General features: G+C 66.2%; 4 protein-coding genes across 4 annotated transcripts; 2 read left to right on the top strand and 2 right to left on the bottom strand.

Moving 5' to 3' along the window:
- Window positions 1-689: 689 nt before the first annotated feature.
- Window positions 690-3,039, bottom strand: EMIHUDRAFT_71449 (methionine--tRNA ligase; the record flags this gene model as incomplete). Its single annotated transcript, XM_005786514.1, has 4 exons — window positions 690-1,085; window positions 1,252-1,374; window positions 1,450-1,851; window positions 2,371-3,039. 4 exons carry the CDS (start codon window positions 3,037-3,039, stop codon window positions 690-692), a joined length of 1,590 nt encoding a protein of 529 aa, XP_005786571.1.
- A 914-nt stretch (window positions 3,040-3,953) lies between these two features.
- EMIHUDRAFT_228799 (hypothetical protein) lies at window positions 3,954-6,244 on the top strand (the record flags this gene model as incomplete). The annotated part of the gene is made up of 6 exons (XM_005786513.1): window positions 3,954-3,980; window positions 4,055-4,106; window positions 4,329-5,041; window positions 5,145-5,342; window positions 5,772-5,959; window positions 6,004-6,244. The coding sequence occupies 6 exons, from the start codon at window positions 3,954-3,956 to the stop codon at window positions 6,242-6,244; spliced, it is 1,419 nt and encodes a 472-aa protein (XP_005786570.1).
- A 1,289-nt stretch (window positions 6,245-7,533) lies between these two features.
- EMIHUDRAFT_111371 (hypothetical protein) lies at window positions 7,534-8,532 on the bottom strand (the record flags this gene model as incomplete). Its single annotated transcript, XM_005786512.1, has 1 exon — window positions 7,534-8,532. The coding sequence occupies one exon, from the start codon at window positions 8,530-8,532 to the stop codon at window positions 7,534-7,536; it is 999 nt and encodes a 332-aa protein (XP_005786569.1).
- A 12,357-nt stretch (window positions 8,533-20,889) lies between these two features.
- On the top strand, window positions 20,890-21,882 carry EMIHUDRAFT_228791 (hypothetical protein; the record flags this gene model as incomplete). The annotated part of the gene is made up of 2 exons (XM_005786511.1): window positions 20,890-21,216; window positions 21,742-21,882. The coding sequence occupies 2 exons, from the start codon at window positions 20,890-20,892 to the stop codon at window positions 21,880-21,882; spliced, it is 468 nt and encodes a 155-aa protein (XP_005786568.1).
- Window positions 21,883-24,940: the final 3,058 nt, after the last annotated feature.

Raw genomic sequence — 24,940 nt, 5'->3', positions numbered from 1 at the left:
GGGCGAAGGCGCGGCGCGGCTGCCTCAGCGGGTATGAGTCTTTCCGGGAGGTGCTCGGGTCTCCCAAAGAGGAGGGAGGTGCCTGTCTCGACGCTCTCGCATCACTCGCGCTGCGTGGCCAATCTGGACGAATCTCGGCGAGTCTCGACTCGATCTCGGCCAGTCTCGCGCCTTGAGCTCGAGAAGCGTCGCCACCGCGCCGCCAACCTCCTCGCTGCCCGCGCCGCTCGCCTTCAGGCTGCGCACTCTCTCGCCCGCCGCCCCTACCTCCGCCACCAGCGCCGCCTCCTCCGCCGCCGTCAGCGCCGCCGTCAGCGCCGCCGCCGCCGGAGGCGCCTCCCCTCCGCCCTCCGCCTCGTCCACCTCCTCGATGCGTTGGAAGACGATCCTGGGCGGAGGCAGCGGCTGGCCAGGCTGCAGGGCGCTCCCCTCCCCGACAGCGGCGAAGGAGCGTCCGCCCCCCTCGGGCACGCCTGGAGGTAGGGTCGGAGAGGGTCGGGGGGAAGCTGCTCGAGCAGACCTCGGCTATGCCTCGGCTATGCCTCGGCTGCACCTCGGCTGTACCTCGGCTGCACCTCGGCTGCACCTCGGCTGTACCTCGGCTGCACCTCGGCTGTACCTCGGCTGTACCTCGGCTGTACCTCGGCTGGTTTCGGCTGTGTTTCGGCTGTGTTTCGGCTGTATTTCGGCTATGCCTCAGCTGTATCTCGGCTAGATCTCGCGCCGAGCTGCTCGAGCAGCGCAGCGCCGATGCGGGGCGTGACCGGCTGAGAGTACAGCGCAAGGTGGCGGAGCACCTCGATCAGCACGTACAGCACCGTCCGCATCCGCGCCGGCTCGCTCTTCTTGAGCGCCCACGGCGCCTGCACGTCGATGTAGCGGTTGGCAGCGGAGGCGAGCCCAGACACCCCCTGCGAGTACCGGTGCAGCGCCATCGAGTCGACGTGCGTGCGCAGCTGCGGCAGCAGAGCCGCCGCCTCGGCAAGCAGCTGCAGGTCGTCCTCGGAAAAGGCGTCCGGCGCGGGCACGGCGCCGCCGCACTGCTTCTGCGTGAAGGAGAGGGTGCGGTACGCGAGGTTGCCAAGCTCGTTGGCCTGTGCGCTGAAGACGCCAGTGTTGGGCGGGGAGACGGTGTCGTGCAGAGTACTCGGAGCACCGCGCGAATACGAGGGGTACGAGGACAGCGGAGAAAAGGGAAGACGGCCGAATGCAGTTGAGTACGTGTTATCTCGAGCGCTAGTTGTGATACACAGGAAGACGTATTCCGCTTCTAGGCTCGTTTGCGAGCTTGGCATTGGACGACTCGACAAGCTTCTTCTCGGAGAAGTCACCGTCTGCGCCGAAAGTGACGTCCGAGAGGAGGAAGTGGCGGACCTTGATGACATTCATTCATTCCGGTGAGAACCATTCATCAAGCAGGAGGACGTCCGAGAGGAGGAAGTGGCGCACCGGGTCGGGGCCGTACCTCTGCACCAGCGCCACCGGGTCGACGACGTTGCCGACTGACTTGGACATCTTCTCGCCCTCGTTCATCCACCAGCCGTGCGCGAAGAGGCGCTTCGGCAGCGGCAGGCCCGCCGCCATCAGAAAGGCGGGCCAGTAGATTGCGTGGAAGCGCAGGATGTCCTTGCCGACGACGTGCAGCGACGCGGGCCAAAAGGAGCGGAAGTCCGCAGCCTCGGTGTCGGGGTACCCGAGGGCGGTGAGGTAGTTTGTGAGCGCGTCGAGCCAGACGTACATCACATGCGAGAGGCCGTCCGGCGGTGGCGGCCCTGGCACCGGCACGCCCCACGTAAAGGTCGTGCGCGAGACGGAGAGGTCGCGCAGTCCATCGCGCATGAAGGCGAGCACCTGCGGGGCGTGTGGCGGGCGTGTGGTGGGCGTGTGGTGGGCGTGTGGCGGGCGTGTGGTGGGCGTGTCGTGGGCGTGTGGTGGGCGTGTGGTGGGCGTGTGGCGGGCGTGTGGTGGGCGTGTGGTGGGCGTGTGGCGGGCGTGTGGTGGGCGTGTCGTGGGCGTGTCGTGGGCGTGTCGTGGGCGTGTCGTGGGCGTGTCGTGGACGTGTCGTTGGCGTGTCGTGGACGCGTGTCGTGGACGTGTCGTGGGCGTGTCGTGGGCGTGTCGTGGGCGTGTCGTGGACGTGTGGTGGGCGTGTGGTGGGCGTGTCGTGGACGTGTCGTGGGGACGTGTCGTGGACGTGTCGTGGACGTGTCGTGGACGTGTCGTGGGCATGTCGTGGACATGTCGTGGGGTCGTGGGCGTGTGTCGTGGACATGGCGCAGAGGGGGCGAGGGCCTCGTTGCGGCGCGAGGCGGGGCCGATGAAGTCCGGGTTGGCGAGGATGTGCTCCTACCGAGAGAGACCGAGAGATACCGAGAGACACCGAGAGACACCGAGCGTAGGCTTGGCGAGGAGGTGCTCCTCGAGTCTCTGCCGGTAGCGCGAGAGGCGGAAGAAGTAAGACGACTCGGCCACCCACTCCACCTCTGCCCCCGTCGGCGCGTTGCCGTCGACCAGCTCCTCCTCGGTGTAGAAGCACTCGTCCCGGACCGAGTACCACCCCTCGTACGCGCCGAGGTACAAGTCCCCCGACTCGACCAGCGCCGACCAGAGCGCCGCCGCAGCCTCTTTGTGCCTCGCCTCGGTGGTCCGGATGAACTGGTCGACGGAGAAGTCGTACAGAGGCAGCAGCGCGCGGAAGGTGTCGGAGACGCGGTCGGCAAAGTCCTGCGGCGACTCGCCCGCCTTGCAGGCCGACTGCTCCACCTTTTGGCCGTGCTCGTCCGTGCCGGTCAGAAAGAGGACCTTGTGGCCGTCGAGGCGCGAGAAGCGGGCGACGACGTCGCAGGCGAGGGAGGTGTACACGTGGCCGATGTGCGGCTGCCCGTTCACGTAATAGATCGGCGTCGTGATGAACCGAGGCTCCTTTGCCACCGCCGAGGCTGACGCAAAGGCGCGGCCGGAGCGCACTCGCAGCGCGCGGCTCGCGCGCGCCGCAGCAAGCGACGCGCCGCGCGACGGAGAGGCGAGGCCGAGGAGCATCGCCGCGAGGACAGGCTGACGCATGCGGCGATCGAGGGGCGGCGGGGGGCGGCGGAGAGCAGCCTCTCCGGGCCGCTTCCGCACTTTGGCAGCGTAGAAAAGAATTCTCGCTACGAGGTCTCGGTCCCTGTCGTAGGTCTAAAATCCCTGTGTGGTGGCGGCGTGCCGTCCTCCATTCCTCCTTTTTTCCGTTTTCTTTCTTTCAATAAACCTAAACTCTTTACGGGAAGAATTTTACTTCGCCCGGCGGGGCTCCGGAAGAGCACACAGTATGGCTCTTTTGTGGCGGCGGTGGCGGCGGCGGAATCAATCGCCATGAGCGGCGCCATCAGCCCGGTCGTGCCCGCCGAGCTGCGCCAGGGCAACCTGGGCTCGCTGCGCGCCCTCCTCTCCGGGCGGACGCGCGGCCCGGCGCTCACGGCCCTGCTCGACGCGCGGCTCGAGGCCAAGAACAACTTCACGCTGCTTGGCTGGGCCGCTCAGCACGGGCAGGCCGACGCCGTGCGGCTGCTGCTCGAGAGCGGCGCGAGCGTGGGGGCGACGACGGGCCGTGGCTCCACCGCGCTGGCCATCGCGTGCCAGGAGGGCCAGCTCGACTGCGCTCGGCTGCTCCTAGGGTGGCGAGGCACTTACGACTTAGGCCTCCGGCTGTTTGCGGCGGGCGGCTTGCTGCTCGCTGCAATGGCGAAAAACTCGTCTCGCCACACGCCAAGGGCTTATGCTCTGGCGAGACGTGAGGCGCATGCGCCCAGGAGGGGAGGGGGCATGTGTAACGACACTGCTAGAGATGCCTTTCGGGGCCCAGAGATAAAACTTCTGTGATGCCATGCGTGACCTAGTAGTGTCCCCAGCTATGGGCGTGTCCACGTGTTGGAGCCAGGTGTGGTGTGGGCGCGAGAATAGCTCCGCCGTTCATGGAGGCAACCGATGCGAGTCGACTGGTGTGTGTCGTCGTGGTTTCGTATCAAGAATTCTCTCTCTCTCGCGTTACAAAACCATCGGACCATCGCCGCAGAGCGAATTTGAAGGAAAGACGTATTTTTTCAACCGCGCTCCAGCAGCGAGCGGTGCAGAGCGGCTACCGACATGACAGTTGGCGACCGCGTTTCTCTTTTTTTTTCTTTTTTTCGCCCCCGGCCGGGGCCACCCCGCGGGACCCACTAGCTTGTTGCGTTAGTTCGCCCTGCGCCAGCGAGATCAGAGACCAGTCGCCCAAATGCTCCTCATCGCCGCCTCTGCGACGCTCCACTTCACCCGGCCCGTCATCCCTCCCGCCACTCGAGCCGCAGCGCTGGCCGGCCCGAGCCGCAGTCGGCGTGGCGGCTGCGAGATGGTGACGGTGGCGGCCAGCCTCGACGCGACTGAGGCTGCGCTCTCATCGATCCGCGCAGCGCCTGCGGAGAGCTCCGCGCCCGCACCGCACGAGCCGCTCGCCTCCGCGCCCTGGCGGCACGCCTTCAGCACTCTGGTGAGCCACCGAGCGTTTGTGAGCGACGGCTTCGGAGAGGTCGCCTTCAAGCTGGAGGAGCATTGGGAGTTCGCGGTGGGCGCCTTCACGATGGAGGACGTGGCGCGCGACGTGACCCTCCTCCCGCCCCAGTTCGTCGCCAGCGGCATGCGCCACCAAGGAGGCGTCTACAACCAGCCGTTTGCAGCCGGCTTCAGCTTTGCAGACGTCGACACCCGGATGGACTCTGCGACGGTCGTGATGCTCAACGCGGGCTTCCTCGTCCCGAAGCTCGCCAGCATCTCGCTCGCCATGCTCGAGGCGACCGGCCTGCCCATCTGGCTGAACGTCTACCTGAGCAAGCCCGGCCTCGCCACTTCGACTCAGCTGCACACCGACGCGCAGGACGTGGTCCTCGTGCAGTGCACGGGCCGAAAGCGGTGGAGGGTGTACCGGCCTCCCCCGCCAGGGAAGACACCCTCGCTCGACCCGTTCGCTCGCGGCAAAGGCACCGACCACATGGAGTTTGTGGAGGAGGACTTGCTGATCGACACTGTGATGGAGCCGGGGCAGGAGCTCCACATCCCCACACCCTCACACCCCTTGCTACTGGGTCAGTGTGGCGTACCCTACCACAAGGGATCCCAAACCCTGATAGGTGCTCTACATTCCCGCCGGCTACCCGCACACCACCGACACGCTCCTCGAGCCGGTCGAGGACGAGGTCGCCTCGCAGCCCTCCGTCCACCTCACCGTCGGCGTCGACTCGCACATCTGGAGCCTCTCGTACGCGCACCTTCGGCAGCACGCGCTCACGCGCGCCGGCCAGCCGGCCGCCTTGTCGGACGGGGCACCCGTCTCGGCGCTGCCGTCTGCCGCGCAGCGCCTCTTCTGGGGACCTCCCCCCCCCCCCCCCCAATTTTCTCTCGCAGCCTCCCCATAGGCGCTGCCGCTGCCGCAGTGGCTGCGGCTGCACGCGCCGCTCCCATTCGGCTTCCTGTCTGCGCGGCACTTGGCGGCCGGGGGCGGCCGAAGGGCCGGGGGCCGCCGAAGGGCGGGGGGCGGCCGGGCCGTGCCCGCGGGCGAGGCGGCGAGGAGGGCAGCGCTCGCGGCGACGAGGGCGGAGGCGGCGGCAGAGGCGGCGGTGGGTGCGTTCGGGCCGGGGGCGGGCAAGGAGGAGAGGAGGGCGGGCAAGGAGTTGGCCAGGGCGGCCAAGGGGGAGGCGAGGGAGGCGGCGGCGGCGGCGGCAGCGGCGAGGAGGGCGGAGGAGGATGCGCTGTCGGAGGCGACCGCCACCTCGCTGGCAGAACGGCTGCTGCAGTGCGAGCCGGTGCGTTGGGGCGGCGCCACGGCGGCGGAGCTCGCAGCGAGGCTTGGCTTGGTCGGCGCGGCGCGGCGCGTCCTGCAGCACTACGAGGCTGTGCTGGCGGAGCAGACGCGGATGCAACTCCGAGCGTCGGGCGGGGGCGAGACGTTCTCCGAGCCTTCCTCTGAACCTTCTCGGAACCTTCCTGCAGGTACCTCCGATCGGCGTACGGGGGCGCCAAGTCGGAGGCCTCTCTGCGCGCGCTGACCAACTCGCTGATGGACAGCATGGAGGCGCTCGACGGCCACTCGGCAGCGCTGCAGCGGTGGGCCGCGTGCGAGGAGGAGGCGGCCGCCACCAAGACGGGCTTCGGCGCGGCCAAGGCGGCCGGGGGAGGCATGGGGGGCGGCAAGGCAGGGGCGGGAAAAAAGGCGAAGAGGAAGAAGCGTTAGCCGCGCGCGGCTCGATACGACCTCTATATGTGCGGTGGCGGTCGCCGTCTCGGGTCTGTGCCGTTCCACTTCCTCTCCACCCCTCCTAGTGCTAGTCCGTGTTTAGACTTTTTCTATTTCTAGTCGGCGTCGTACCACTGCGTAGAGCGCGTTACGTCACACGAAGTAGAGTTACTACCAACTACGTGCACGATGGGGCGTGCACGGCCGTTTCTTTCACCAAAGTCGAAAAAGTGTGCCTCCCCTAGAGCGCTTCGTACAGCTGCGCACCTGCGCAGTCCAGACATATATGGCTAGGGGCGCTCGTCGCGCCACAGAGGGCCGCACACCGAACTGACTCATCACGGATCACGCGAGACACGAGCACACCCAACCGTGGTGTCGTCGCGGTCGGAGTACGGAGACGCTGACGGACAGGGGACAGCAACACACACACGTGCGGAAGGATAGGGTCAGTGGGCGCGCGTCGCGCCTCTCGACTCGCTTTCAATTCGCACACAGACACACACGCATGCATGGCGGGCGATCGTGCACGCGGGAGGATGCAGGTGCGGCAGGCGCATCCCGTCGGAGGAGCGAATGGCAGCAGTGCCATGTCAGGGACACAGGGGAACGGGCAGATGCGCCTGTCCAGGACAGGGGAACGGGCAGACGCATCGGCGTTTCTTTTTCTGCGAACTCCCGAAGGACAACAAGGCGCTGCCTGAGAGTCATGAATGAATACATGTATGAGTATGTTATGTTGTCATGTGAGACGCTCTCCCGGCGGAGCGACTCATTCATCTTGACGACGGGCGCCGCTGTAACAACGCTGCAAAACACAATACAAATCGATGCTAGCCGAGATCAGCACTAGTACCGCTGCCACCACTGCACCGGTGCCCTCGCGACGGCTCCATCCGGCTCGCGTTCCCCCACGCGGGCCTCTCTGGCCTCCGCGCAGAAGTCCCCTCTTGTTGGCCGGCAAAGCTCCGGGACATAACTTGGCGGTGGAGGTCTCGAGAGGTTTTGGGGGACGAGAAACCGCGTTTTTGACCCATCCAAACCGGGGCTTAGCGGCAGTGCGGAAAATCTTTCATTCACGTGCAACACCCCACTAGAGCCGTATGAAACCTCTAACACCCCCGGATGAAACCCCTGGGGACCCCCGTGTGCAATGGCGCGCCCCGCCGAGCTCGTAGTGGCTCGTGCGGGGCGGACGGACGTATAACCCCACCCCCGCCATTCCCCGGGGCGGGAAAAGGGTCTATAATACGGGAGGGAAATGGAGGGTCACACGCCACAGGGGCTCATGACTCTGTCCGCGACAAGTGGGCCATCGAGTAGTTCGCGAGCAGCGAGCCGAGGTCGGCGCGTTCAACCAGCAGCCCGTGGCGACGCGCGCGTTCCACCTTGGTGCCCACACCCACTGCAAAGTTGTGGTGCACCAGCACTGGCAAGATGCGCGTGGCAGCAGTGCCCAGGTCGAAGAAGGCCTGGCCGTTCGCAAAAAGGAGCGGATCGAGCACGTGGATGCGCAGGCGGCGCGCGTGCCTCAGCAGAGCCCAGTTGAAGGCAGGCTGATTATTTGTGGTCGGGTGCGCACGAATGTACTCGTCCATGTCGATAAAGACACGCTCCGTCTGCGACGAGGCGGCGGCAAAGAAGAAGCCACCATTGAAGCGTGAATCGGGCTTGCGAAGATCATCTTGCACATACATGTCCCCGCCCAGTGGCGCGAGGTAGGCAAGCGGGTTGGCGAGAAGCGTGATGTCCGCATCCAGGAAGAGCACCGAGCGTCCTACACGGAACTCCCGCAGTACGACAGCGGGCAGCTGGTGCACGAGCTTCTGATAGCCCACCGTCCCGTAACGCAGCTCCGCTGACCCCGATCCATCACGCGTCGAGCTGGGCGTGAGCTGCACGTTGATCCCGCTCGCGAGCAGGTACGCGTGGCATCTACCGTCGTTCGTGATCAGCCTCAGGTAAGATAGGAGGCCAAGCGCGCGCATGTTCGCCACCAGATGATCTGTCCACTGCCGGTAGCCAGAGCTCACGATCGAGACGATCGAGACGTTGCTCGGCGCGTATTGCGCGCGCCACTGCGCGCGCGCCAAGTGCGGAGGCGTACGCTCGGCCACCCTGCGTGCGAGCAGCTGTGGCGGTGGGTAGAGTGCCTGCACCGGCGACACAATGGCAGATAGCGCGAACTGGGTTGAGAGCTGCGTCAGATCGAGCCGACGCGTAAGGAGCAGCAGCAGGACGACGACCGGCAGCGAGAGCGCAGACAGTCTCCGGCAACGGCTCATCGACGAATGCCCGAGACGTGGAAGGCAGCGCCCATCCAGAGCCGATTTGTTCCTCACGCATCTCCGATCGGCGAGAACATCCTCGATCTTCGGTCTGGATTTTCTTTTGAGCTAGCCTTCGATGTTAGGAAACAAAGCAAGGCGGACATGGCATATCGCTCTCGGGCCCACAGACATCCCGCACACCCGCCGCCCCCGCGCGCGCCCCACCTCGGCCGGGAGAAAGGGGAGTGACAGTCGTTGGGACGGACAGCCCGAGTACTCGCAGAGTGTGGGTAAACCATAAAAGTAGGTTTGAATTCGTCCACGTAAGGCTTGGTGATCGCCTCTCTCTCGAGGTTCTCGAGGTGGATATCCTTTGGCCGCGTTGGGTAGCGAGGATTGGTGTAACCCGAGCCACGGAGGCGTGTTTTCTGACGGCCGACCGTCAGTGCACGGAGTTGCCCCTTCTCCGACTGCCCCGGCTAGTTCACGAGTTTCAAGTGTGACACATTTCTTGCTGGCTTCTAAAAATCTCTCGAGTTTCGCGGGAGTGACCCCATGCGTCAAACCCGAGACCTAGCGCGGGTGGGTTGGAGGGGGCTCGCCCCGTTCCTCCCCATCGGGCCGCACTCTCCCCCAGCAGCTTCCTCGAGGCCGAACAGGTAGATCCTCCCTGATCGCTAAGCTACCACAGGGGACGGCCAGGTAGTAGACGTCGTCCGCCGCCGCCTCCGCCGCCCGCGTGCCTCCGCCCCGCTCAGCAAAAAATCAGCATTATATCAGGAGGTGCCAAAGCAGCAGCATCTCCATGAGGTGAGCGTCGTGCGTTTTGCCGCCGCGCGCCCGCCGCTGCGCCGACTGGCTCCCGGTTCGAATCGTCCTTCGCGGAGCGAACGCGGCGACACGGGCGCACGTCGCGCGCGTGTGCGCCTGCGACAAGACGAGACGAGACGAGAAGAGAAGGAGAAGTAGTCGTTGATGTTTTTGCTGCCGCGGCCGCGCCGCGAGCTCGCGTCTGTTTTGGCGCCGACGACGCGACGCGCCCCGCCGCGTGAGATGGCGCCGCCGCGGAGTCGGCGCCGCGATCAACCGCGCGCCACGGGCCGCTGCGGGTTTGGGAGTTATGCTTAGGCACAGCTTCGGCGATGGCAGCCCCTCTCTGGGGTGTTGCATAGGCGGGGAGTCTCCCCCCGCTGGTCTCCTCCTTCCCATTTTTTCTTTTTCTTTTGAGAGCAGGACGCCGGGTTTGTCTTGTATGTGCATGTCGGGCCTGGGTGTGTGTGAGGGGCAGAGGGGCGGGAGCGTGCGGGGCAGAGGCCCAACGTCGGGCGGCTTGTCGGGGTCCGGAGCATTCGAGGGGGGAATGAGGAGGGGAGAATGGGCGGTCGGCGTCGGAGTAGCAGGCCGCAGGGCGTACGGGGTAGCCGTCACTTTCCTGCCTCACAAGGGCGGGGCTGTCCCGGAAAGTGAGAGACGCCGGGCAGCGTGGCGCATTACTGAACCCTCCCATACGTGTTTGGGCTTCCTCCTTTGCTGTCCCATCTCCTCATCTCTTTCCCGCCTGGGCGGGGCGGTGGGCGGGCGCGCGGTGCGGCGTGGCGTGTGCGTGTGTGCGACTGCAACGACGGACCGCTCGCAGAGGACCATTGGGTTTGTACTATTAACAACGAAGGCGCTCTCAAAAAAAAAACTCTCAAAAAAAAATGGGCCCCGCCGATTTTGCAAACCCGCAAACCATGGCGAGTCTCTCCTTCTCCAGCCTCGTCTCGTCGGCCACGAACCTGTCGCGGAGCGTCTCGGCACTGGCAGCCTCGACGGACGCGCACCTGCGGCAGCTCGACGACGAGCAGACGGACGCCGTCGATCGCATCGTGCAGCCGCCTCAGCGTGCGACCTTCAACTCGGCGGCGCAGCGAGCGGAGATGCACAACCGGCTGACCAAGCAGGCGCTCGCGGCCAACGCGGCCGGCGACATAGCCGAGGCGGCCTCACTCTTCGCGCAGGCGAGCGGGCTCGACCCGCGTCCGACGACGATCCTCTCGCACGTCAACATGCGCCTCAAGCTGGGCGAGTACGAGCTGGCGGCGGCGTGCTACGAGCGGCTGCTCGCCGGCGGGACGCTGAGCGACAAGGCGCGCGCCGTCGCCCAGGCCAAGCGCGCCGACGCCGACGCCGCCGTCGCCGAGCAGCGGAGGCGCGACCTCGCCGCCGCCACGCTCGGGCGCGCTGGCAGGCGCGTCAGTACGCGGCGGCGGGCGAACCTTGTCGCGGCGGCGGCCATCGTGCAGCGGTGTGTGCTGCGCCGGCTGAGTGGCGCGTCAGGGCGCGGCCCTCCGCCGCTCGTCGGGCACGTCGCTGTGATGAGCACAAACTCTTCCGAGGTGCTCGACTCAGTTCCTCAGCTCTGAAGTAGCCAGCCCTTCCCGTCGCTTGTGAGGAGCACCGCTCTCCTCCCGAGGTGCTCTTCCACCGCACAAGCTCTGAAGTAGCCAGCCCTTCCCGTCGCTTGTGAGGAGCACCGCTCTCCTCCCGAGGTGCTCTTCCACCGCACAAGCTCTGAAGTAGCCAGCCCTTCCCGTCGCTTGTGAGGAGCACCGCTCTCCTCCCGAGGTGCTCTTCCACCGCACAAGCTCTGAAGTAGCCAGCCCTTCCCGTCGCTTGTGAGGAGCACCGCTCTCCTCCCGAGGTGCTCTTCCACCGCACAAGCTCTGAAGTAGCCAGCCCTTCCCGTCGCTTGTGAGGAGCACCGCTCTCCTCCCGAGGTGCTCTTCCACCGCACAAGCTCTGAAGTAGCCAGCCCTTCCCGTCGCTTGTGAGGAGCACCGCTCTCCTCCCGAGGTGCTCTTCCACCGCACAAGCTCTGAAGTAGCCAGCCCTTCCCGTCGCTTGTGAGGAGCACCGCTCTCCTCCCGAGGTGCTCTTCCACCGCACAAGCTCGGACGAGAGGTCTGGCCCCGAGCTCAACATGCTCTCGGTCGCGCCGTTCTGCGGCCTCGCTCTCATGCTCGGCGACAGCCACGTGGCAAGCGGAGGCGGCGGCAACGGAGGCGGCGGCAACGGAGGCGGCGGTAACGGCGGTGGCGCCGCCGCCTCCTCCTCCGGTGGCGACGGGGAGGGAGGCGGCGGCGGCGAGGAGGAGGAGGGGGAGGGGGCTGCCGCTGCTCCGCCCTCCCTCCCTCTCTGCCTAACTAGCAAGGTTGGCGGCCGGGCGCACGGCTGCGTCCTTTCCTAGACCCTTCCTAGACCTTTCCTGGAGCCTTCCTGTAGGTTGGCGGCCGGGCGCACGGCTGCGTCCTTCCCGTCGGCTGCGCGCCGTCGCGCGCGTGCCTGGTCGTTCTCGGCCTGCACTACCTCCCTTTCCTAGACTTCTCCTAGACCTTTCCTGGAGCCTTCCTGTAGGTCGTCCTCGGCCCGCACTACCATCCTTTCCTAGACTTCTCCTAGACCTTTCTTGGAGCCTTCCTGTAGGTCGTCCTCGGCCCGCACTACCTTCCTCGCGCGCTCGAGTCGGCCGCGCGCGCGCTGCTGCCACTCGCGACCGAGGCGCTCGAGGGCGGCGCGTCGGTGCCGCCGCGCTGCGCCGGCGACGGCGAGGCGGCGCGGTGGTCGAGGTTGAGTGATGACGCCTTTAAGATTGAACAAGAGGCACGGCGCCTGACCCAATCAGAAGCACGCATCGGTGTAGGCTGCACGACGCCTGCGCGCTGCTGGTCGAGGCATCTGGGCCACGCGCGAACGGCGAGCCGACACAGAGACAGAGGCATGGACAGAGGGATGGACAGAGGGATGGACAGAGGCATCAACGTGGGCAGAGACAGAGACGTCCGCGAGGACAGACAGCGGCAGAGAGACAGAGAGACAGAGAGACAGAGAGACAGAGAGACAGAGAGACAGAGAGACAGAGAGAGACAGAGAGAGACAGAGAGACAGAGAGAGAGAGAGAGGGGGGGGGGTGGATCGGCGGCGCGAGATGCGCCGAGCTCACGCGAGATTGGCCGATCAAACTCCAGGAGACCCGTGGAGGCTGCGGTGCGCGGGCACGCTGGTGGAGGCGCGCAGGCCGTGTGAGCGCTCCCTGTCTGCCCGCGTCGAGCCGCCCCAAGCTGCCCTCACCCCCCTCGCTTCGGCGCCTCGCGGCGGCGCGGCCCTCTCTGCGCTGCTCGCGGCGCTCCTCGTCGAGCAAAAGGTCCGTCCTTTATCATATTGCTTCCATTCCTTTCTCATATTGCGTATATTATTATATTGTTATTATGATATTAATATCGCTCCTCGTCGAGCAAAAGGTCGTCCTCGTCTCGACCGACCCGCGCCGCCTCGCCGCCGCCGCGCACTCCGCGTCGTCGCTGCTGCTTCCCCTCCGCTGGACGCAGACGTGCGAGATGAGACGAGATGAGCGCCGAGATGAGCCGAGATGAGCGCCGAGATGAGCCGAGATGAGCCGAGCTCAGGTACGTGCCTCTGCTGCCGCCGCTGCACGACGCGGTGTTGTGCGCGCCCTTCCCCTTCCTGTACGGCATCCTCTCCGCCCAGTCCGTCGACCTCTCGACTGGCGTGGTCTGATGTAGCCGAGATGCGCCGAGATGCGTCCGACTTGATCGACAGCGGCGTCTTCTCTCTCTCCATCCTGGCGCGTCTCGGCTAGGTCTGCTTCGACCTCGATCGCGGCACCTTTCCTAGACCTTTCCTGGACCTTTCCTGGCCCCTTCCTGGCCCCTTCCTGCAGGTCTGCTTCGACCTCGATCGCGGCAGCGTCGACGGGAAGCTCCTCGCGCCGCTACCCCCCGCCCTCGCGTCGCTGCTCGAGCGGACTCTGCGCGCTCCGCCGTCGCTGTTTGCAGAGTCGCAGGGGTGCGACGCCGCGGCGCAGGCATGCCTCGCCGTCACCACCTCCCTGCTGCGCGGCGCGCTCGACCTGCGCAAGGAGGCGTGGGCGGGCGCCTCGTCGGACGGGGGCGAGCCGGGGGCAGCTGAGGCTCCGCAGAAGCGGCGTGAGGCGGTAGGGTGAGCGTGTGATGCGATTGCACGGACAGGCGAGCTCGAGCGGCTGGACGAGGCGGTGGACGCGCTCGCCACCGCCTTCATCGAGAGCAAGCCGAAGGGGGCGGAGCGACGCTTCGCGCAGCTGCTCTGCGAGACGGTCCGAGATGAGACGAGATGGGCCGAGAGATGAGCCGAGATTGGTCGAGACGTGTGGCGACCCTCTTTCAAATCTCGGGCGGTCTCGGGTAGGCCACCTTCAAGGAGTGGGCAGGGCACGCCGTGCAGCCGCGCGACCGCTGGCCCGCCTGGATGGGCTCCGCTGGTGGCGCGTCCACGACATGCCCGTGACACGTCCGGGACATGTCCTGCTGTAGGCCCGCCTGGATGGCCGAGTTCGACCGGTTGGCGGCGACCGACTTCGGCGGAGGCGGCGAGGCGGCGGTGGGGCGGCGGACGACGGTTGCCTGATCGCACGCAGCTTTGAGTCGGTCGCCTCATCGCGAGGTTTTGCACAGTGATCGGTGTGAGGGGAGCCGCGCGCGACCATGGTGTTCTTGTACGCTCGGTGTCCACGGCCGCGCGCTCTCACAAACGCGGGAATTGTGTGTTTCTCCGGTATTATCGGGTGGATATGGATGCATGTGGCCGACTGCACGCTAAAGGCTACACGCTCGCACACCACTTAGTGCTGAGTGGCTCTCCCAGGCGCGTTCAAGTCGGCCGTCACTCGCCTAAGCGCCTAAGCGGCCTAAGCCGTAAGCGGGGTGGGAAGCTTAGGGTGCTTAGGCGCTTAGGCGGCCCTTGCGAGCGTGGCGGCGTGGTGATATCGTAATACGGGCGGTCGGCGCGAAGGGGTAAAAATATAGATATCAGGGCGTACGGGGTAGCCGTCACTTTCCTGCGCGACGGCGGGGCACGAGGGGGAAACGGAGACGCTACCGATGACGCGAACCGAGGCACGGGCGACGGCGGGGACGGGGAGGGCGACAGCGACGTCGAGGTTGACGCAATCGTATCGAGAGCGCCACCCAAAAGGAGGCGGACAGCTATGGAGGTCACCGAATGGAGGGCGAACGGCACGATACGAAAAGGCAGGGCAAGGCGGATGGAGAAAGAAGTGCCGAGAAGGCCATGGTGGAGGGGAGGGACGGGAGGACGAAAGAAGGGCGAGGAGGACGAGCGGCCCGCACAGACCGCGAGCAGACAGCGCCTGCTGGCCATTTCGAGACATTCGCAAAGAACGCTAGCTACATGGGAGGGCTTCGTGAAGGATGGACTGAAAAACATTCGAACAAAGAAGAGGCGACGGGAGGAACCGGCAGAGGATGCAGTGGCGTGACACACACACACACACACACACACACACACACACACACACACACACACACACACACACACACACACACACACACACACACACACACACACACACACACACACACACACACACACACACACACACACCGCACCGCTCACCCCCACGCGCACCGGGCCTTGCACTTTGAATGCCGTGGGGCTCCTGTCGAGTAGAGACGCGAGGGTTGCCCCCCCTTGCCCCACCACCTCGTGTGTGTGGAGAAGTTTACCTTACCTTACCCCTTACCTCACGTAAGGGCGGGGCTGTCCCGGATAGTGAGAAACGCCGAACAGCGTGGCGCACAACTTACCCTCCCATACGTGTTTGAGGCTTCTCCTTCGGGCTGCTCCATCTCCTCATCTCTTTCCCACCTAGGCGGGGCGGTGGGGCGGCGCGGGCGCCGGGTGGCGGGGTGCAGGGTGCAGTGCGGTGTGTGTGTGTGTGCGGCGCGTCTCATGTTTGTGTCCCTTCTTGTTTGATATTGACAAAAAGGCTAGCGCAAAAAAATTAACTTTGTCGGATTTTCAAAGGCGGCCTCGCGAGTACCGAATCTTAATGCTGCGGACGCTTTTCTTTCTTTCCGATTCTTAATCAGCTCCTTCTCGACAAGCCCTCCTTCCCCATCGGCGATTGAGCGTCGATGATCATGACCTGGGAGGGATGCGTAGGGGGCGAGAGGGCTGGCAGGCGAGACGGGGTTCGCTCCGAGGGGGGGCGGCGGAAGGGTATAGCGCACTGCGATGAGGATGACGAGCGAGATGGCAACAACGGACACAACGTACATTGGCAAGAACACCGCGGCAAACACGCTCGTGACGCGCTCGTTGCCGATGACGGCAAAGATGGCGAGAACCGTGGTGGCAGGCGGCATCGCGGCCTCGAGGTGCAGGACCAGCAAGAGCATCGGATGGAAGGGAAGGATGCCCGTTTCTGTCGCCAAATAGGTGAGGGGGAGGCAGATCGCTGGCTTGGCGACGTAATTGGTCAGGATGCAGCCGAGCACCAGCCGGCCGAGAGGGACGTCGTCAACGGTCTGGCCACCCCCGGCCTCCGTCTCACGGCTCGCCACCAAGACAGAATGGTCGATGTCGGCCAGCGAGAGGCGCGACGTGCGCACCTGCGGCAGCGCTGCGAAAGCGGCCGAGCTCTCGTCGGCACGTGAGGGGCGCGACAAATCTGACTTGCCCGTTTCGCGCGGTGGGGGCCAGACGGACACCCTTGCTATCGACTCCTTCACCCCCGATCGATCCTTGACCGACATCGACACCGATGGCTCCAGTTCGTCCGCCTTCTCCTCCTCTGGCGCCGCCCTCTCGCCGAGCGAGATCGACATCGTCGCGTCGACCGAGCTTGGCGCCGGTGCAGTTTGACGCGGCGGCCTGCGCGAGCGCCAGAGCGAGGCGCCCAGGAGGGTGATGTTTAGTATCGACCCGCACTGCCCGAGAGAGGTCCATGCGTCGCCAAGCCAGTCGAGCGCACCGCCCTCGAGCAGGGCCCGCTTGACTGGCGCGACGCAGCCGATACCCATCGCTATCAAGACGCAAATGATGACCGGATCTGCAGTGCTGGCCGCCAGGCTTGTGCAGCATGCCAGCCAGCCGTCTTTGCTCTGCGTTGTTGGCATTCCCCTGCGCCTCTCGGCGGAGGTGACGAGGGCGCGGCCGGTTGCGTCGAGCGCTGTCGGAGGCCACACGACACCTTTGGCGGGCGTCGGCGGCGGCGGCGGCGCGAGGCAGGCCCGCGCGTACGGCCGCCCAAAGGCGAAGGCAAATACAAACCAGATTACAGAATACATTGCCACCACCCCCCTGCCAACGTCGATGGACTCCTCGTCCGGGTGCTCCTCGTCCCAGGTCGCGGCCAGGCTCCAGGTCGCGGCCATGGGCTTGAGCATGACGAGAGGCATAATGAAGGCGTTGCCCAGGGCGGTGACCAACGCCATCAACTGGGAGTAAGGGCGCGGGATGCACAGGGCGCTCCCAGCGAGGCGGCCTAGGAGGAACCCGAGGCCGAGCTGCGTCATCGCAATCAATGCGACTCCGCACCACGCGACAATGCGCTGCGGCGAGAAGGAGGAGAAGAAGGAGAGGGCGAGGCCGGGGAAGAGGACCGCTAGCATGAGCTGCGACATCCTCTGCATGGAGCTGACGTCCATGATGCCATGGTGTGCAGCGTAGGCGCCGGCGACGCAGACGGCAAAGACGTTGGCGATTGCCTTGCCGGCCACCGCAAGGCTTTGCGCCAGGATTGTCAGCATATGCTCCGGGCGGCTGAAACCCGCCGAGGAGGGCTGTTGGAACCCACTGAGGAGGCGGTAACTTCTGTTCAAGAATTTTACAACAAAGCTCCCCTGTGGAGGAGAGCCGGAGGGCTGGAAGAAGACGGGCAATCGCACGAACCGTAGCTCCGGGTCGGCCGTCCGTGCGCCTGGTCACGCCTTTCTTTTTTCGTGCACCTGTGTGGCCGCGCGCACCCTTCCACACGCCTCGACTCGGACACACTGCTCCGAGGGCAAGGGAGAGGGGCTGGCTCCTAGCCCGAGAGGGGAGCTTCCGAGACCCACTACAAGACCACGCACGCATCATCCCGCGGCCTGGCGGTCGGCGGGATTGCAACCAGTCTTCGCGTGCCGCCTGTCGTTCGGCTCGGGCGCCTTGGGCGTCGGGGTGGCGAGCAGGGGACGCGGCTCTGAGCGCCCAGCGACGCGTGCCGGATGGAGTCCGGCCGCGGGTGACTAGGGAAGTACGCTCAGGATGTGTGGCAGTCAGTTTGGCTGAGTGTCTTGTCTTGTGGTTCTGTGTATCGCTCCTGTGTGACCGTCATCGCCCGTCCTCGTGCGTCCACCCATACCGCGTTGGTGTCCCAGTCGTTGGTCGGACTGTGTTTCGCCTTCCCAGCAATCAATCAATGTGTTAGCCTCAGTCCCGTGTGCCCAGTGTCGTGCGAGAGAGTTTCGCTGTAAAATTCTTTCAAAAAACCTCCCGAGCAACGTGCGGTGCAGCCGGCAAGCAGTCGCTGCCGCCTCCAGCGCGAGGGTCGACAGCTATGCGTCCCCCTACCTAGGGCGCTCGCGCTAACTAGAGCGGCTCGGCACGTCGCCCGCCTGCTCACAGCTAGAGACGGGGGGTCCGCACCAAAGTTCGAATAAACTAGAGCCCGGCGCTGAACTCGAGCGAGAGCGAGCGCACGCGCAAGTCCAGGGCGCCCGTCTTCACCGCGCCGTACGCCTCCACCTCCATCCGCTCGAGGGCGGGCTTGAAGCCGGCGATCGACTGCACGTCGTTGGAGAAGAAACGCTTGAGCTTGTGCACGGTGCGGGGCAGGTTGAACGGCTCCTCCTCCTGCGTCTCCAGCTCCACCTCGATCTCTTGCTCCTCCTGCTGCTGCTGCTGCTGCTGCTGCTGCTGCTGCTGCTGTTTCTCCTCCTCCTCGCGCGGCCTAAAGCAGAACAAGCAGATGTGGCAGATCTTGCTTACCCGCAGCGTCCCACGGGCAGTGGCGATGCCGTTTGCGGCCGACTGCTCGCGTGTACGCCGCGGACGGCCCTGCCTCTCCTGTCGCGGGCGCCGCGATCGCCTTCGCATACGCTACCGCCGCCTCCATCGCCGTGTCAAAGATGCCAAGGAAGACATTTTTTCCGTCCACCATGTGCTGCGCTACAAAGCGGCCAGAAGAGGCCTGCTTGAACACGTTCTTGTAACCGGTGCCGTTGCTGCTCGAGAGGTGCAAGCGCAAGCCCTCCGCCTCCGCAGCCACCGCCGGAGGCTGGTACTCGCCGACCGCCCGCGCATAGGCCACCGCCGCCTCCACCGCCGTGCCGAAGTTGCCGATGTAGACCTGCCTTCCGTCCACCCGGTGCTTCGCCTCGAAGCGGCCAGAGCGCTCGCACACGCCCTTGTAGCCGGTGCTGTTGGTGCTGGAGAGGTGCAGCTGAAAGCCTTCCGCCTCTGTCACCACCGTCGGGGGAGGTTGAGCCGGAGGCTGGTACTCGCCGACCGACCGCGCGTACGCCACCGCCGCCTCCACCGCCGTGTCGAAGAGGCCGAGGTAGACAGCCCTTACGCCCACCTTGTACTGCGCCACGAAGCGGCCAGAGTTCTTAAACACGTTTTTGTAGCCGGTGCTGCTGCTGCTCGAGAGGTGCAAGCGCAAGCCCTCCGCCTCGCATATGCTCTGAGGTCACAGTATGGGTTCGGCACCTGTTCACAGCAGTGTGAAGGTAGGGGATGAGAAAAAGAAACCGCGGAGTACCAGTATGGATTTCTTTTCCGGCGGCCAACCCAGGCTGGATTTCTTCTTCGCGGCGAGGTAGGGGATGGGAAAAGAAAAGCCCGGGGCGACATGCAATTGAGAGAGAGTGGGCGCGCGAGGAATCCCACTGAGATTCACTTGATTGCGTGGGATTGCGATGATTGCAGGACCCCAACTCGGGAGCATGGATTGCATGCAGTCAAATTGCAGGCGTCCCCATACTCCGAACTAATTTTCTTTTTCCCGGCACTCTGCAGTTCATGGCCAAGCTCAATGGGAAGGCCACGCTGTGGGAGAGCAAGATCTGCCCCGAGGACCCGGAGCTCGACTTCATGATGCGCCTGCTCAGGGCCGAGGCGCTCGCCGTGCAGCAAGAGAAGGCGTTCCAGGCGCTGACAATGGCCGTGCTCGGCGCCACCGTCACCGTGAGCGGCGACGAGGTGAGCTTCTGGACGGCCGACGGCCAGCCGCTCCGCGCGCCGGTCCTCGAGAAGCTGCTCGTCACGCCGTCCGTTGAGCGCGCAGTGGTGGGCATCACGAAAGGCTGGCGGGACGGCATCGCCGACGAGCTGCGGCAGATGACGGTATATGCACAAAAGCGTCGAAAATGCCCGAAAAAGCGTGTCGAGTTTGTGGCAGCCCCACAGCCGGCGCGCGCTGCCAGGAAGCACCGCTCGCGTGTCGGCGGCACTCCCTGGCACCCAGTGAGTGCCGCGAACCGACCAGACCGAATAGGCTCGACGCCGCGCTTGCTGTGGGGCTGCCACAAACTCGCCGCCGAGCGTGCCACCGAAGGCGTCCCGTCGGCGTCTCGGGCGGGGTAATGCCGGCGGGCCCCCAATATGGGGCGCGTCCAGGTCCATTCGACGAGCGAGAGCGGCCGCCCTCCTCCCCCTCCGCCGGCGCCGCGCCGCCGGGGATAACTTCCTCCTCCAGTGGGTCGGACCCAGTGGTCTAACCCGCCTCTGCGGCCTGCGCCACCGCAGGCGCCGCGCTCCGCGCGCAGGGTGCGGTCGCCGCTGCGGCCTCTGCCGCCAGCCGCCGCCCCTCCTCGCCGTCCACCACCGCCGCGCTCGTACCAGCGCTGGCGGTGGGGAGGCGGGGTCCAAACTGCTCCTCAGAGAGGGAAGCAGCAGCAGCTGCTGCCTCCTCCTCGTCGGAGGTGTAAGCCTCGCCGCCGCGCGTGGCGCCGAGGCCGCGCCCGCCAGCGGCTGCGGCCGCGCCGCCCGCCTGCGCGCCAGCCGCAGGCCCAGGCGGGCCGGCGACGGAGAGCGCGGCAAAGGCAGCTGCGAGAGCTGCTGCTGCGGCCTCTGCGCTGCGCAGCGTCTCGTCGGGCAGCACGCGCTCGCACAGCGCGAGCGCGGCGGGCGAGAGACCGAGGGCCGTCGCGCTCGTGCCGCCCTGGATCACAACGAGCAGCTCCGCCACATTGCCCACGCCCTGCTGGAGCAGCTTCTTCTGCAGCAGCTTCTTGTTTGGCGCAGAGACGTGGGCGCGCGCCGCGAGAGCCGCGATGCTCTCGTCGAGGTCGATGGTCGGCTGCGAGGCCGCCATCGGAAGCGAGGCCGCGGGCACGACCCGGGCCTCGCTGAGCTTCGCCGCCACGAGCGCCGAGGGAGAGAGGAGCGCGACCGACGCCACCGCCGTGCAAAAAAGAAACAAGGTTGTAGGCGGGGAGTGGGGCCGTCTCATAACTAAACGGCGCAGCCTGCGCGCGTGTGTGTGTGTGTGCTCAACGGCCGCAAGAGCAGCCCTCAGAGCCGCTCGAGTGCTACACTACTAGACGCATGCCCACCCGGCTGCAGAAGCTCGTCGCCCTCCTGGCCAACGGGCCGTCCGAGGCGGCAAGGCTCGCCGCCGCCCGCCAGCTCGGCGAGCTGCAGCGCGCCCACCCGGCGCAGCTGCACGTGCTGCTCCAGCACATCCTGCGGCACCTCTTCGCGTCCGAGTGGCCGACGCGACGTGCAGCGGCGGCGGCGCTGCAGGCCGTGGCCGAGGCGGCCGACGCGTGGTCTCCGGAGCAGCCGGAGGAGCCCGACGAGGCGGCCGAGGCGGCCGCCCGTGCCGAGGCGGAGGGTGCGTGGCTCTCGTTCCGCTCGTTTGAGATGGCGTCGGTGCTGGCGCACGGGCGGCCGCTCCTCGCGTCGGGCGAAGTTGTCTAGGAAGTGTCTCGGAAGCGTCTCGGAAGTGTCTAGGCGGCCGCTCCTCGCGTCGGGCGGGTCGGAGTTCGACGAGGAGGACGCGGGCAGCGCGGGCGGCCTCTCTGGCCGCGAGCGTCTGCTGCGGCAGAGGCGGCTGCTGCAGCAGCAGCTAGGGATGGAGTCGGTTCGGCAGGCGCTCACACCTCGGCTGTCTCTCGGCTGTGCCTCGGCTGTCTCTCGGCTGTGTTTCGGCTGTGTCTCGGCTGTGCCTCGGAAAACCTCGGCTGTGTTTCGGCTGTGTTTCGGCTGTACCTCGGCTGTGCCTCGGCTGTGCCTCGGCTGTGCCTCGGCTGTGCCTCGGCTGTGCCTCGGCTGTGCCTCGGCTGTACCTCGGCTGTGCCTCGGCTGTGCCTCGGCTGTACCTCGGCTGTGCCTCGGTGGACAAGAAATGCCGACATGTCGCCAGCAAGACCGGACGTGTCCGGGAAGTGTCTCCAGGCGCTGGGCGGGCAGAGCGACGAGCTGCTCCAAGAAGCGGATCTGACTGCCGTCGGCGCCGCGCCGTCAGCTCGCCGGGCGGCGTGGGCGCCCGCAGGCGCAGACGCTGCCGCCGTGGCGCGCGTGCTCGCGGCGTCGTGAGGCTGCGGGTGTGGACGGCGTCTCTTCACAGCAGCAGCTGTGAACCAAGGCGCGCGTGATCGAGGCGTCGGGCGACGCGCTCTCTGCACGCGCGCGCAACCAGGCGCGCCACCAGGGCAAAAGAAGACTTCCCAGACCCTCCCCAGGCCCCTCCCCAAACCCCCTCCCAGGCCCCTCCCCAGACCCTCCCCGGTCCCTTCCCGGACCTTTCCCCTTCCTGCAGGCGCGCCGCCAGGCTAAGAGGGCAGCAAGCGGCATCGCCGCACCGCGTATCACCTCAGCGCCGCCTCTGCCGGCAGCGGCGGCGGCGGCGGCGGCGGCGGGGGCGGCGGGGGCGGCGGCGGAGGCAGGGGCGGGAGGCGTGTGAAGCGCTGGGTCGCCCGACAGAGCCTCTGGTTCCGAGTCAAAGGCCCTCCTCCTCCTCCCGGAAGGCGTGAAGAAGCGCGGGGCGCCCGACAGCAGCTCGCCGGTTTGCACCGCCGCGAAGAGAGCACATGCCGAGCCAGCAGCGGAGGAGGGCGGAGGAGGCGGCGGCAGTGCCGGCGGCGGCGGCAGCGGAGGCGGCGGCGGCGGTAGCGGAGGCTGCGGCGAGGGCGGAGGAGGCGAGGGCGGCGGCGGCGGCGAGGGCGGCGGCGGCGAGGGCGGCGGCAGCGAGGGCGGCGGCGGCGAGGGTGTGGATTGGAGGGAGAGTGTGTCTTGGCCCTTCGAGCCCTTGTGCGCTGAGCTGCGCTGCTCGCTCTTCCACTCGAGGTGGGGGGCTGGATCTCGGCGAGATCTCGGCCAGATCTCGGCCAGATCTCGGCCAGATCTCGGCTGGATCTCGGCTGGATCTCGGCTGGATCTCAGCTGGATCTCCGCTAGATCTCGGCCAGATCTCGGCCAACCAGATCTCGGCCAGATCTCGGCCAGATCTCGGCCAGATCTCGGCCAGATCTCGTCTAAAGGTCGGCTCTTCCGCGAGGTGGGAGCGGCGGCATGGCGCGGGCGCAGGGCTGCGAGCGGTGCTGCGAACGCACGGCTGCTCCGCCGGGTCGGCCGGCGGGGGTAGAAGCGGAAGCCGTGCTCCTGTCTCCCTTACTAGCGGGCGAGAGGGCAGCGTGTTGCACTGCACTCGGCCGTAGTCGGCCGTACTCACTGTCCTCCTACCCCCTCGTACTCACACTGTCCTCCTACCCCCTCGTACTCACACTGTCCTCCTACCCCCTCGTACTCACGCGGTGCTCTGAAGGCGGAGCACAGTACCGCACTCCCCGCCCCCGAGGCTGGCGTACTCAGCGCTATATGTGTGTATATATTACGCAGGTTGGCGGGGTGCGTGCTTGCGTGAGGGACGAGTTGCGGGGTCAGTGGCTCGAGGATTGCGCCTTGCGCCTCCTGGCTGTGCTGGCGCCGAGATGTCGCCGAGATGTCGCCGAGATGTCGCCGAGATGTCGCCGAGATGGCGCCGAGATGGCGCCGAGATGGCGCCGAGATGGCGCCGAGATGGCGCCGAGAGACCGCCCCTCCCCTCGGCCAGACTGCTGCGAGATCGTAGGCGACCGTGCTGCGAGATCGCGCGAGATCGCACACCGGAGATTGCTGCGAGATCGTAGGCGACCGTGCTGCGAGATCGCGCGAGATCGCACACCGGAGATTGCTGCGAGATCGTAGGCGCTAGACCGGTTCGGGGACTGGTCCGCTGGAGACCGAGTGACAGCGCCGGTGCGCGAGACGGCGGCGCAGGCGGTGGCGGTGGCGGTGTGGCTCCTGCTGCCGGCGGTGTGGAGCCGGAGCCGAGATGAGCCGAGAGTAGGCGCTGGCGGTGGCGCTGCGCTCGATGGAGGCTGGTTGCGCGGCGCAGGTGGAGCACGCGCCGCTGGCCATGTCCACGACACGCCCACGACACGCCCACGACACGTCCACGACACGTCCACGACACGTCCACGACACGTCCACGACACGTCCCCACGACACGACACGTCCACGACACGTCCACGACACGTCCACGACACGTCCACGACACGCCCACGACACGTCCACGACACGTCCACGACACGTCCACGACACGTCCACGACACGTCCACGACACGTCCACGACACGTCCACGACACGTCCACGACACGTCCACGACACGTCCACGACACGCCCACGACACGTCCACGACACGACACGTCCACGACACGTCCACGACACGCCCACGACACGTCCGCGACACGCCCACGACACGTCCACGACACGTCCGCGACATGTCCACGACATGTCCACGACACGTCCGCGACACGCGCACGACACGTCCACGACACGTCCACGACACGTCCCCGACACGTCCACGACACGCCCACGACACGTCCACGACACTTCCGCGACATGTCCACGACACGTCCACGACACGCCCACGACACGCGCACGACACGTCCAGGACACGCCCACGACATGTCCACGACACGCCCACGACACGTCCACGACACGTCCACGACATGTCCACGACACGCCCACGACACGTCCGCGACACGCCCACGACACGCCCACGACACGCCCACGACACGTCCACGACACGCCCACGACACGTCCACGACACGTCCACGACATGTCCACGACACGTCCGCGACACGCGCACGACACGTCCACGACACGTCCCGCAGGTGGTGCGCGCGCTGCTGACCATGTCGCGGGAGGAGGCGTGGGAGGTGCGGCACGGGGCTCTGCTCGGGCTCAAGTGTGCCTGCCTTCCTAGACACGTCCTAGACACGCCCTAGACACGCCCTAGACACCTCCTAGACACCTCCTAGACACGTCCTAGACACGTCCTAGACACGTCCTAGACACGTCCTAGACACCTCCTAGACACGTCCTAGACACGTCCTAGACACGTCCTAGACACTTCCAGGCTCTGCTCTCAAGTGTGCTGCCTTCTCTCTCTCTCTCTCTCTCTCTCTCTCTCTCTCTCTCTCTCTACCTCTCTCTCTCTCCCTCTCTCTCTCTACCTCTCTCTCTCTACCTCTCTCTCTCTACCTCTCTCTCTCTACCTCTCTCTCTCTCTCTCTACCTCTCTCTCTCTACCTCTCTCTCTCTACCTCTC

The sequence above is a fragment of the Emiliania huxleyi genome, assembly GCF_000372725.1.
Source record: "Emiliania huxleyi CCMP1516 chromosome Unknown EMIHUscaffold_150, whole genome shotgun sequence".
NCBI classification, from domain to species: domain Eukaryota; phylum Haptophyta; order Isochrysidales; family Noelaerhabdaceae; genus Emiliania; species Emiliania huxleyi.
Note: the sequence above shows the minus strand (reverse complement) of the source record. Positions and strands in the feature narration are given on the sequence as shown.